Here is a 14,575-nt window from a genome sequence, read left to right as displayed (position 1 = left end):
TCAAGACTTGTGCTAGGTGTTTATGATACAAGAATGAAAAAGGACCATTACAAAAATTGTCTCTACCACATAGGAATGCTGTGAAAATTAAAAAACATAATATTGGAAAAGTTAAATAGAACAGTGATGAGTCCATAGTGTTCTTGTTGTGTGTGAATACATTTTGAACTTACTTATCTTAAAATTAGTGTCATAGAAGTACTAAATATAATAAGATATTTTACATCATAGCAAAGTCTTAAATGTTTTCTACCATATCTGACTGGTATTGTATGTAAGAAATTAATCTGTGAGTTCAATGAAAGCTTAAAAGATACCTCACTGTTTGAGCCTCTGATAAATTTCATAAATATTTTATGGAATTTTCCATGAAGGTAATAAACTTTTCCCTAAGGATACTTTATATGTTTAAAGAGAAACTACTTAATACTATGATTTAATACTTTGTCTTATAATAAAACTTTTCCATTCTGAGTGAAGTATCACGACCTTAATAAAATATTAACTGTTTCTGAGACGATCACTGGAATTTTTAAAATTAAAATCAAGATAAGAATACAATGGGAAATAAACCCAAAAGTCGGAGAGGAATTTATGAGCCATTTGGTTATCATCCTTCATTTTTAAGATGAGAAAATTGAGGTGAAAAAGAATGGAGGATGCCAAGTTCAGCAAGTTCAGCAAGGATCCCATGTTCAGCAAGCAGGTATGTTTTAAGCCTTAGAGTTGCATTCTAAGATGGCTGATGAACAAGACTTTTTCCTCATGTTGTTCTAATACTTTGAGATCCAACTTCATATCATGTTTTTAAGTGTTTTCATAACACCCCTGGGATAGTAGGCGTTCATACATGTGTTTCATGACACTATGTTTGGTCATGGGTATACTTTTAATTTGAATGAAAAAAAATGAAGTTGAAATGTGAAGCCTGTCTGAAGTGTTCAAAATATGTGAAGAAAAAAGAGTGGACAGATATGGAGTGCTTTGAGGTCCACACGTGTTGTCATTTCTTTATTCTCTTTGCTGCCTCTCTTTCCCTCTTCATCCATTTCTCTGTGTCATGCCATGTGTTTTGGCATTCACTCTATCACTCTGCTGAATTCTAAATCCACTAGTCAGCCCCATTATCCATTCTTGGGCCTCATCCCACTTGACCTATTTGCATGATGTGAATAGGCAGTCATTACTCTTTCCTGAACACATCCTCAATCTGCCTTCCAGGACCTAGACTCTTCATCTTCCTCCTACCTTACTGGTTGCTCCTTCTCAGTCTCGATTGCTGGCTTCTCCTCTTTTTTTCTCTTTTTTAACGAGATGCCAGGACTCAGTGCCCTTTGCCTGTAATGACTATACTTCTCCTTTAGTGTTCTCATTCAGTGCCATGGCTTTACATACCTTTCTACAAGCCATGACACCCCGGTTGATTTCTCTGGCCCAGGCCTCTGCCTCAAACTTCAAATCCATATTTCACACTGCCTACTTGACATATCCACTTGGATGTCTAATGAACATCTTTATATTCAATGTATGTAAAACTGACTTCTCCACTGCCTTCACCTTGTTATGAAATGGCAACTTCAGTACATCCAGCTGCATAGGCCAAAGCCTTAGAATCATTTTTGAGTCATCTTTTCTCCAGATTCATCACAATCAGAAAATTGTGTTGGCTCTACATTCAACATACATTCAGAACTCAACCGTTGCTTACAAATTTTTCTGCCAGCACTCTCCCCCAAGCTACCATTATCTCTGTCCTAAATGACAACAATAACCTCCTAACTGGTGTTCCATCTTCTCTCCCCTGTAAAAATCTACTTTGATCACAGCAGCCACCATGATTATTACCTTCTTGTATAAGTCTGATCTTTCCACTTCTCTGCTAAAGCCTCATGTCACTCAGAATGACAGTCCTGGTAAAATTACAATTGCTTAAAGTGTCCCACAAGATCTGGTTCCTAGCACTTCTCTGACCTCTCCTTTTGCTACTCCCTCCTCTTACCCTACTGTTACCCTACTCCAGGCACCCTGGCCTTTTGTTCTTCCTTAACATCTTAAGCATACTTCTGACCTGGGCTTTGCTCTATATTTCCTCTTCAGGGTATAGAGTCACTCCAAATCTCTGCATGGCTGCTCTCTCAACTCCTCCAAATTTCTGCACACCCCTCAGCACACGGGGAGGCCTCCCCACACCTCCTACTTATTACTGAAGCCTGCTACCCTGTACATGTGGGACTCCTGATCTTGTCCTGTTCTACCTTTTCTTCATAGACTTATCTGTCACTTTTTAAGATATGATCTATTTACTTTCTAAGTGTATTTGTTTATTATTGTCTGTTTCCCTTTTGATATGGTTTGGCTGTGTCCCCACCCAAATCTGACCTTGAATTGTAATAATCCTTACCTGTCTAGGGTGGGGCCAGGTGGAGATAATTGAATCATGGGGGCAGTTTCCCCCATACCGTTCTCGTGGTAGTGAATAAGTCTCACGAGATCTGATGGTTTTATAAATGGGAGTTGCCCTGCACAGGCTCTCTTGATTGCCACCATATAAGACGTAACTTTGCTCCTCCTTGCCTTCTGCCATGATTGTGAGGCCTCCCCAGCCATGTAGAACTGTGTCAATTAAACCTCTTTCCTTTATGAATTGCCCAGTCTCGGGTATGTCTTTATTAGCAGAGTGAAAACAGATCAATACACCTCTATAATGAGAGATTTGAGAGCAGAGATCTTTGCCTACTCGCTGATGTAGCTCATAGTCTAAAACATAGATTCGTAATAGGTACCCAATATATTTGTTGACTGAGTCAATGAATTCTCACATTTAAACTTTCTCTGTCTTGGCTTTCTAGGATGCTGTACTCTTATCCCCCCACTCCCTCTTTGACCATTTACTTTCTGTTTTGGTTTTATTCTTCCATCAAGCATAGGTGTGCCTTAAGACTCTTCCTTCAATGTTTATTTTAGCAATCAATATCAGTAAATGTCTGTGTTTGATGTCCTCTGGGTCACTCATAAGATCCAGGATATTATAGACATAAAGAGGATGTGTCATAAAGGAAAAAGAAATATATTCCAAAATCAAAATTCCACTGGGAAAACTGCTTACTTTTGTGTAGAGGACTTGTAAAATGAGTCCTTTGCATTATATTTCTTGTTTGTTTGAACAAGTGGTTCACCTTCATCCTAGAAGGCATGAAAAATAAGTTAAAAGAGACCAAATATAAGTGTAAATTGCTATTGTTTTCTAGTCATCATGTTTTCTTTTGGATTCCTTTTTCTTCATATTTCTTCTTTCACACACCTCTTGGATTGACCAGATTTAATGCTTCCCTACTTTTCCTCTCCTGTTTAAGGAATTTGCATTGTTTTATTGTCATAATCATTAAATTAAAATTCACAAAATGTATATTAAAGTTAATGGAAAGTGAGAACATAAGAGAAAGCTCTTGAACTGGAAACATCAGCAAATACTTAGTTTTAGCACAATGTAATTAAAAAACTTTTAAGACGTATTGTCTTTTCTTCTAATAACATAAGGAGATTAGTTATGAGATACTTTTCTCTATCTTCCAGTTATTTTATCAAAATTAATTAACTAATTATTGTTATAATCATTATTATCTTTAATGGTTACTATTTATTTCAATTTTCAATGATATTTTACCAATTCGTTGCCTCCTTTTGCTTTTTTATTGTACTTGTTTTTTCTCCCCTAGGTACTTGGTTCCATTTTCTTTCTGCTGAAGTTCAATTTTTGTTAATTCTTTCACAAAAGTAAACTTTTTCTGGTTCTATGTTTTAATTCACCCTCAGTTTTGAAAAGTGTTCTAACTTGGGTTCAGAGTTCTAGTTCGATTCTAGTGACGATTTTTTTAGTAACAAATTTACCTCATTGACTTCGAGGATGTATTGTTGCTTTTAAAATACACTGAGTTTAATTGTTTGCAGGTATTCTGTTTTCCTCCCCTCTGCTTATATTTAGGACATTATCATTGTCTTGAGATTTTTTACAGATTCAATGTAATTTGTTTAGGAGAGGCTATATTTTTGTTCATCTGGCTCAGGACTTGTTATACTTCTTCGATTTAACAATTCATGACTTTCATCAAATAGTTCTCTATCTTTATCTATTTACTGTCCACGAATTATAATTATTCTCTTCTTTTAGAATTACTATCAGACAAATACTGGACTTTTCATTCTGTGGTTCATGTCTCTTAATTTTTGCATTGCTTTATCTCTAACTTCCACATGTACCTTCTATTCTACCACTATCGGCTTTCATAGTTTTAAAATGTATTTGTATTGATACATAATAGATATACAAATTTTGGGGGTAAATGTGATAATTTGATACATTCATATAATCTGTAAAAATCAAATCAGAGTAATTGGAATATCCATCACCTTAAATATCTATCTTTTCTTTATGCTAGAAACATATGAATTTTTCTCCTCTATTTATTTTGAAATGTGCAACAGATTATTGTTAACTATAGTCACCCCACTGATATATCAAACACGGTCTTAATTATTGAATCTAACTGTATATTTGTACCCATTAATCAGCCTCTCCTTATCCTCCCTCCACACTCCCTTTCTTGGCCTCTGGTAACCACCAATCTACTCTCTATCTTCATGAGATCCACCATTTTAGCTTTCGTATATCAGTGTGAACAAGCAATATTTGTCTTATGTAGTTGGCTTATTTTATTTAACATAATGACCTCCAGTTCCATCCATGTTGGTACAAATGACAGAATTTTATTCTCTTTTATGGCTTAATAATATTCCATTGTGTATATATACCACATTTTCTCTACCCATTCATCCACTGATGGACACTTATGTTGATTCCACATTTTGCCTAATGCGAATAGGGCTGCAATAAACATGGGAATGCAGATATCTTTTCGATATATTGTTTTCCTTTCTTTTGGATATATACTCAGTAGTGGAATCACTGAATCATATAGTATTTCTAGTTTTAGGTTTTTGAGGAACCTCCATACTGTTTTCCATAGTGACTGTACTAATTTACATTTCTATCAACAGTGAATGAAGGTTTTCCTTCCTCCATATCCTTACCAGCATTTGTTATTCCCTGACTTTTTGATAAAAGATATTTTAACTGGTGTGAGATGATATCTCACTGTGGTTTTGATGTGCATTTCTCTGATTGGTGATATTGAGCATTTTTTCATATACCTGTTGACTATTTTTATGTCTTATTCTGAAAAATGTCTACTCATATCTTTTGTCCATTTTTAATCAGTATATATATATAGAAAAAGATATGAATAGACGTTTTTCAGAATAACACATAAAAATAAGACATACATATATATACATAGCTATAGAGTTGTTTGAGGTCTTTATATACATTCTGGATATTAATCCTTTGTCAGATGGGTAGTTTGCAAATATTTTCCCCATTCTGTGAGTAGTCTCTTCACTTTTTTTTTCTGTACAGAGCTTTTTAGCTTGATGTAGTCCCATTTTTTTCTATTTTTACTTTTGTTGACTGTGCTTTTGAGGTCTTACACAAAATATATTTGACCAGACCAATGTCCTAGATCATTTCCTCATGCCTTTTTTCTAATAGTTTCAGAGCTTCAGATCTTAGACTTAAATCTTTAACCCATTTTGACTTGATTTTTGTGTATGGTGAGAGGTAGGGGTCTACTTTCATTCTTGTGCTGATGGCTATACAGTTTCCCCAGCACCATTTACGGAAAAGACTGTCCTTTTCCCATTGTGTATTCCTGGAGCCTTTGTTGAAGATGAGTTGGTTTTAATTGTGTGGATTTATATGTGGGCTCCCTAATCTGTTCCATTGGTCTCTGTGTCTGTTTTTATGCTAGTACCATGCTGGTTTGATTACTATAGTTTTGTGGTATATTTTGAAGTCAGGAAGCGTGATGTCTCTAGCTTTCTTGTTTTGCACAGCATTGCTTTGGCTATTCCAGGTCTTTTGCATTTTCATATAAATTTAGTATTTTTTCTATTCCTATGAAGAATTAACTTTTCTGTTTGTGATTTCCTTTTTCACCTTTTTCTACTCTGTGTTCAATATACCTGTTCATTATATATTTTTAAAAATTCTTCAAAGCTATATCTAGCAAAATGATTAATTTTCTCCTTTACTCCATTAGTATGTTAAATTACATTGATTAATTTTAATGGTAAGTGAATATTTGCATTCCTGAGATAAACTTTACTTGATTAGGATATATCTCTTCTATAAATTATTGTTTTTTATTTGCTTTGTAAAGATGTTTGTGTTTGTGTATGTGAGAAATATTAATCTAAGATTTCCTCTATTTTTTGTAAAATCTTTGTCTGATTTTGTTATATGAGGTAAAGTTAGACTCCTAAAATTGTTTGAGAAGTACTCCCTCTTTTATTTCTGAAATAACCTATATAAGATTGGTGGTTGTTTCCTAGAATGTTTGATAACATTTATCAGTAAAACTATCTAGGCCTGAAGTTTTCACTGTGGTAAGTCTTCTGATTAAAAAAAAACAGATATATATGCATTTATCATATTCTATTTTATCTGGTATTAATTTTGTTAACTTTGATTTTTAAAGATTTTATTCATTTCATCTAAGTGCCAAATTAATTGGCACACAGAAGTTTGTAATATTCCTTTATCTTTTTTTAGGATCTGTAATTTTTTATATTGATGATATGTATTCTCTTTTTCTCAATCAGACTAACAATAGGTCTATCACTTTCATTAATTCTTTCAAAGCTAAACCTTTGGGCTTTTAAAAATATTTAATTGAAAAAGAAATGTATATATTCAAGGTGTTCAACATGATGATTCGATACATGTATACATTGTGTAATGATTACCACAGTCAAGTGAATTAACATATCTGTCATCACCCATTGTCATCATTTGTGTGTGTGTATGTGTATATGTGGTGAGGATGCCAAAAATCTTTCGCTTGTCACATTTCAAGTAAAAAATACAGTATTATTAACTACAGTCCCCATAATATATCTCCAGAACTAATTCATCTTAAAACTGAAAGTTTATACCCTTTGACCAACGTTTTTCATTTTCTCCACCCCTCAGCTCCTGGAAACCACCATTCTACTCTTTGCTTCTATAAGCTTGACTTTTTAAGATTCCACATATAAGTAAAATCATGCAATATTTCTGTTTCTGTGTCTGGTTTATTTCACTTACAATGTCCTTCAGGTTCATCCATGTTGTGGTAAATGGAAGTTCTTTTTCTTTTTATGGCTGAATAATATTCTAATATATATTTATACACACACACGCACACACACCATATTTTCTTTATCCATTCATCTGTCTATGGACACTTAGGTAGGAAATAACTTTTGACTTTTCAAATTTTTTCTCTTGTGTATCTATCCTCCATTTCACAATTTCCATTCTTACCGTTTTTAAATTTTCTTCCTTCTTATTTTTGGTTTAATTTAATCATTTTTCTAGTTTCTTTATATATATATGTGTGTATATATGTGTGTATATATGTATATATGTGTATATATGTATATATATGTGTATATATGTGTATATATGTATATATATGTGTATATATGTATATATGTGTGTATATATGTGTATATATGTGTATATATGTGTATATATGTATATATGTGTGTATACATGTGTATATATGTGTATATACGTATATATGTGTATATACGTATATATATGTGTATATATGTGTATATATGTGTATATATGTATATATGTGTGTATATATGTATATATGTGTGTATATATGTATATATATGTATATATATGTATATATATGTGTGTGTATATATATATATATATATATATATATATATATATATATATATATACTTAATCTCACTCTGTCGCCTAAGCTGGAGTGCAGTGGCATGATCTTGGCTCACTGCAATCTCTGCCTCCTGGGTTCAAGTGATTTTTGTGCCTCAGCCTCCCAGGTAGCTGGGATTACAGGCACCCGCCACCATGCCGGGCTAATTTTTGTATTTTTAGTAGAGACGGGGTTTCACCATGTTGACCAAGCTGATCTTGAACTCCTGACCTCAAGTGATCCACCCACCTTGGCCTCCCAAAGTGCTGGGATTACAGGCGTGAGCCACCACACCCAGCCTCTAGTTTCTTAATATTGAAACATTATCATTAATTTTAGATCTTTCTTGTCTTCTAAGGTAAGCAAATAAGGCTAATTTTTCTTCTTAGCAGAGTTTTAACTGCATTATACAAAATTTGATATGTTTTATTTTGCACTAAGTTTAAATATTTTCTAATTTATCTTGTGACTTCTTCTTTGACCTGTAGGTTATTTAGAAGTGTGTTTAATTTTAAAATATTTGATATTTTCCTAGATGTCTTATGGTCATTGATTTTTAATTTGACTCTGTGTTGGCCAGAGAACATATGTGGGATGAATTCAATACTTTTAAATGTATTAAGACTTGTTTTATGTCCCCACATATCATCTATAGTAGTAAACATATCAGGTGCATTTGAAAAGAATATTTAGTGTGTGTTTGGTGTAGTGTTCCATAAATATCAACTACCTGAAGGTGATTGATGTATTGTTTAGATCTATGTATTTACTAGTTGTTTTGTCTAGTTGCTTTATCAAGTAGACAAAGATGTTAAAACCCCCTAAGGTGATCAGTGGAATTGTGTATCTCTCCTTTTTGGGTATGTTCATTTTTGCCTCAAGTATTTTGAACCTTTGTTACTAGACGCATATACATTTATGATTGTTAGGTTTTCTTGACAAATTAACTGTTTTGTAACTAAGACATGACTCTCTTTATGTCTTGTAACACCCTTTGTCATGAAGTCTATTTAATCTGATCTCAAAATAGCCACTACAGCCTATTTATATTTTATTTACATTGTATGTATTTTTCATTGACTTACTTTCAATGGATTTGTATCTTTATATAACTGAAGTATGCCTCTTGTAAATAGCATATAGCTGTGTCTTGCTTTATTATCTATTCTGACAATGTCTGCCTTATAATTGGAATGTTTAGTATATTACCATTAATGTAATTAATGTAATTATGATATATTTGGATTAAGTGTAGCATTTTATTACTGGCTTCTGGAAAAACCTACGTTTCTATTTCTCTGTTCCTTTTTTTTCTGCCTTTTTGGGAATTATTTAAATTTGTCTTTCTGCTTTTTTAGAATTCCAACTTAAGCCATCAATTGACTCTTTAACTATACTTCTTTACATTGCATTTTAGTGACTCCTCTAGAAAAAACAATGTGCATGCTTAACTCTCCACAGTTCACTTAGAGTTAACATACCACTTCACTAACGTGTACAAACATTTCAACCTTTTTATTTATTTATTTATTATTATTATACTTTAAGTTTTAGGGTACATGTGCACAATGTGCATGTTAGTTACATATGTATTCATGTGACATGCTGGTGCGCTGCAACCACTAACTCGTCATCTAGCATTAGGTATATCTCCCAATGCTATCCCTCCCCCCTCCCCCCACCCCACAACAGTCCCCAGAGTGTGATGTTCCCCTTCCTGTGTCCATGTGATCTCATTGTTCAATTCCCACCTATGAGTGAGAATATGCGGTGTTTGGTTTTTTGTTCTTGCGATAGTTTACTGAGAATGATGATTTCCAGTTTCATCCATGTCCCTACAAAGGACATGAACTCATCCTTTTTTATGGCTGCATAGTATTCCATGGTGTATATGTGCCACATTTTCTTAATCCAGTCTATCATTGTTGGACATTTGGGTTGGTTCCAAGTCTTTGCTATTGTGAATAGTGCCACAATAAACATACGTGTGCATGTGTCTTTATAGCAGCATGATTTATAGCCCTTTGGGTATATACCCAGTAATGGGATGGCTGGGTCATATGGTATTTCTGGTTCTAGATCCCTGAGGAATCGCCACACTGACTTCCACAATGGTTGAACTAGTTTACAGTCCCACCAACAGTGTAAAAGTGTTCCTATTTCTCCACATCCTCTCCAGCACCTGTTGTTTCCTGACTTTTTAATGATTGCCATTCTAACTGGTGTGAGATGGTATCTCATTGTGGTTTTGATTTGCATTTCTCTGATGGCCAGTGATGATGAGCATTTTTTCATGTGTTTTTTGGCTACATAAATGTCTTCTTTTGAGAAGTGTCTGTTCATGTCCTTTGCCCACTTTTTGATGGGGTTGTTTGTTTTTTTCTTGTAAATTTGTTTGAGTTCATTGTAGATTCTGGATATTAGCCCTTTGTTAGATGAGTAGGTTGCAAAAATTTTCTCCCATTTTGTAGGTTGCCTGTTCACTCTGATGGTAGTTTCTTTTGCTGTGCAGAAGCTCTTTAGTTTAATTAGATCCCATTTGTCAATTTTGGCTTTTGTTGCCATTGCTTTTAGTGTTTTAGACATGAAGTCCTTGCCCATGCCTATGTCCTGAATGGTAATGCCTAGGTTTTCTTCTAGGGTTTTTATGGTTTTAGGTCTAACGTTTAAGTGTTTAATCCATCTTGAATTGATTTTTGTATAAGGTAAAAGGAAGGGATCCAGTTTCAGCTTTCTACATATGGCTAACCAGTTTTCCCAGCACCATTTATTAAATAGGGAATCCTTTCCCCATTGCTTGTTTTTCTCAGGTTTGTCAAAGATCAGATAGTTGTAGATATGCGGCGTTATTTCTGAGGGCTCTTATATTAGTTTATCACATGCTTTCATCTCTTACTCTACAGTTGTCATACATACATTCAGAGGACAATGTTATACTTTTATTTAAAACAATCATATGAACCTTAAAAGGAAAAAAGTAATATTTTATTAGGCAGGATTTCTTTTAGTGTACACTTGTTGGCAATAAATTCCCTCATTTCCTTTACTTGAATTTTTTAAATCATTTTAATATATTCATATTTAAACCCCCAAATATATCCATGTTCAAATCCCTGGAGCCTGTGATTATGTTACTATTAAAAAGAAAAGCCGGGTGTGGTGGCTCATGCCTGTAATCCCAGCACTTTGGGAGGTCGAGGCCAGAGGATCATCTGAGGTCAGGAGTTCAAGGCCAGCCTGGTTAACATGGTGAAACTCCATCTCTACAAAAAAAAAAAAAAAAACAAAAATTAGCTGGGCATGATGGCAAGTGCCTGTAATCCTAGCTACTCAGGAGTGTGAGGCAGGAGAATTGCTTGAACCTGGGAGGCGGAGGTTGCAGTGAGCTGAGATCATGCCATTGCACTCCAGCCTGGGTGACACAGTGAGACGCCATCTCAAAAAAAGAAAAGAAAAAAAAAAGAACCTTAAATTAAATCTAACAGTGTTTAACTGGGCAGAAAAAAAAGATTCGTGAAAAAGGTAGCACTCAACACAAAAGCAGTTCAGAGAGTTCCACTACAAAATGTGGGCAGGGAATATTTATAGCCAGAAAACAGAAGTGACATACAAAAATAGTCTACATGGTTACAGTTCCGTGTTTGCCTTAGTTTAACATCTTTTGCTGGTTTGCAGCCTGTGATTGGCTGAAAGCTTGGCTGCTATGATTGGCTGCAACACAGCTGCATGTTGTAAGAATTTACTCACAAGTTGTTAGGTTGCAGTTGGTTCACCTATAATTTAGATTACAGTTTATTACATACGTAGGTTAGTTTCAGGCCAAATGTAATTTAATTTAACAATTATTCGCTTTTGCTCAGACACTCAATTTTAAGAGATTGACCAAAACCTTGGCACTGACACTCCTTTCTGTCACCTTCATAATGGACTTGTTTGATCTCTATATAAATTCACAATTCATTATATGAAATTAGTTGGATGATTATGTTTTCCTCGTGGTTTTTTACTCTAACTGTAATGAGATCTTTTGATGTACAAAGGATGGCTACATATGAGCATTTATAATTCTTAAGGGATATAACACAGGAGGGAGGCCACTATAATGGCTGTTGGGAGGATAATATAAAGAATGTGAAGTACACTATGCAACAGGAATCTCTGCGAACCAAACTCATCAGAACAAACAATTCAAAATTCAAGCAATAAAGACAATTCATCAGTATTTAAGTCTTAGTGGTCATAGTCTGTGTTTGGGGTGGAGTGGCAATTAAGAACCATAGTGTGCTGTAAAATGGTCTGATTTAAAGAGATATCTATTTTTGTAGTTAGCCTGGTAATATCAATTATAGTAATCTGTAGATGATTAAATGAAACACAGAGATGAGAAAAATCTTAGACTAGCCAGCCTTGCCACCCACCATTTAGGACGCCTGCAAACCAGCTGTTAGGTACTCCCATAATCACGTCATGTGTTTCTTTCCCCTGAGAAATGTCCCTGGTGCATTCGGTGGCAGTGTCTACAGGAATTGCAGTGTTGGCTACCTTTTAAATTAAGCTTTTTGTAGTAGTAAAACCAGCGGGAAGGTAAGTGCAGCATTCAGTTCTGTTTAGCACCATGTGCAAGACCCCAACATAAGCCAAGAAGAGATCTAACACCGTATGGTGTTCCATTAAGTGTTTTTGCTGAACATGACCTTTTTTTATCCCCCTTCAGGAGAGTGGCTTCTTCCCATTTAAACCCTGGAAAATATAATTGGCTACAAATTTCAAGATTTTTTCCCAGTTTATGGATTACCTTCAAGTTCCATACAACTGGCACCATCTACCAACAAGAGTGAGCATCCAGGAACCTCATTAGAAACTTTTCTCAGTGGAAATTAACTTATCTTCATTCCACTTTAAGGTTAGTACGAATTTTGGTTATTGGTCACTTTGGCCTTTGATTATGGAAGGTATTATGGAAACTTTCAGAGAAAGCTATTTGGAAGACAGGAGTGAGCCAGGCCCATTAGCAAGATATGAACCAGCAAGGAGGCAGAACACAGTAAACAAATTCTCCTCAGACCCTATGTGTCTGCAGGCCCCCAGGAGCTGGAAAAGAGGGCCACCTGGTGGCATGTGAGCAGAGGCCAGTTACACTTTTTCACCCATAGGCCTACATAGCGCGTGAGCCAGGTTCAGTGAGTAATTTATTTTCTGTGTGTGGTCCCTTTATAGCATGCTGGAAGGATGCATAACAGTATTCAGTGGAACGAGACCTTACCGGATTTAGTCCAGCGACATCATACAAGCAATTACTTGTACCCCCATAAGTGATCCCCAAATCTTGAGTATTCAATGCCTGGAAGCACAATATACCTTTTGTAGGCATCACTTTGATAGGTTTTTTATATTTAGTAGCCATTCTGTTATTAACTGGAAAGGTCAGAGTATTGTTTTCAATAAGCATATTGAAAGCAAGTAGCAGTCATGTCTAGAATATCAATTTCTACTCCTCCTTTGAGGTTTTAGCATGACTGTCACTGGTAACACAGACAGGCAGTGGCATTAGTGGAATTGTTTCCTGATTTGGGGGCACTAGCTACAAATTTAACAATTGTTTTGGTTTCTTACTGGAGCATAAGCCTTTGCTAAAGCCATCCACAAATTACAGTCCATGGCTTTTCCTGTAAAGAAAGGGAAGGATTAGGATGGCAGAAATAGGAAAAAGGATAAGGTTTTCAGTTTTCATGATGTCAGAAAAGTCTTGATCTATGGCCTTAGGATAGCTGTCAATGTCTAGGATGGCATCTGCTTCTGGGGAAAAGTTTTCCTGGTCAGGTTTACCTTCAAGTCTCAAACAGGTATACATTTCCAGGAGCTTGGAGGGGCCCTTTTGAGCTTTAAGATGTGAGCCCAAGGTTTAAGCCTTTGATATTTTACTGCAGCGTGGGTGGCAAGTAGAACTTGGTATGGTCTCTTCCAATAGGGAGAGGACCATGGGTTCAATGAGGTCTCTGATGTCATTTTCAGAAGATCCAATCTCCAGGTTCTGGGTTTTGAAAGGTCTGGTTGTTCTCAGTCTGTGGGTCATGGAAGATCTCCTTCACCTGGTGAAAATACACTATGACATAACGCATTAAAGCCTGCAGTATTTAGTCATATCAGAGTTTAGGATAATGGAAGATACACGAGGTTCTATTATTAAGGGCATATGACTTCCAGGAACTATTCCATAAGGAGTCAATCGATGTTTTCCACTGGGGGTGGATTTGATTACCATTAAAGCCGAGGTAATATCTTTGGTCAGTGCAATCAAATTGATTCAGTTAACTTTGCCAATTTCAGCTGTAAAATGCCATTTGTCTTTTGACCTTTCCAGAAGACTAAGGGTAATAAAGACAATGGTGACGCCATTGTGTGCATAAGCTTATTCGACTGTTTCTAAATTGTCCAGTGAAATAGGTTCCTCTGTTGCTGGAGATTTCTCCAGGGATGCTCCATAAAGGAAATACTTTTTAAATAACTTCTTAGCTACCATCATAAGATCAGATTTCCCAGATGGGAAAGCTTCTATCCAGCCAGATAACATGTAAATATACAGATATCCCACTGAAAATGACAATTGAATAAAGTCCGGTAGTGAAAATACACCACCTGAAGTTTTTATTGTTTTCACAGGATCATGAGTTTGACAAACCAAACATTGGTTATGAATCATTTTATCAATTTGATAACAGTTACCCCACCAGTATTTGTTCATA

The 14,575-nt window shown here is 35.3% G+C and overlaps 1 protein-coding gene across 2 annotated transcripts in view; it reads right to left on the bottom strand.

Annotated features, from left to right (window-relative positions):
• SPMIP7 (sperm microtubule inner protein 7) overlaps positions 1-14,575 on the bottom strand; it is a 64,998-nt gene that overhangs the window by 27,055 nt on the left and 23,368 nt on the right. For both annotated transcript variants that reach the window (XM_004045433.4, XM_055347010.2), the window contains exon 3: positions 3,107-3,183. In XM_004045433.4, the coding sequence (XP_004045481.2) occupies positions 3,107-3,183 (77 nt within the window). The remainder of the gene's footprint in view (positions 1-3,106; positions 3,184-14,575) is intronic.

Source organism: Gorilla gorilla, chromosome 6 (assembly GCF_029281585.2).
Source record: "Gorilla gorilla gorilla isolate KB3781 chromosome 6, NHGRI_mGorGor1-v2.1_pri, whole genome shotgun sequence".
Classification (NCBI taxonomy): domain Eukaryota; kingdom Metazoa; phylum Chordata; class Mammalia; order Primates; family Hominidae; genus Gorilla; species Gorilla gorilla.
This window is presented reverse-complemented; position numbering and strand designations above follow the sequence as displayed.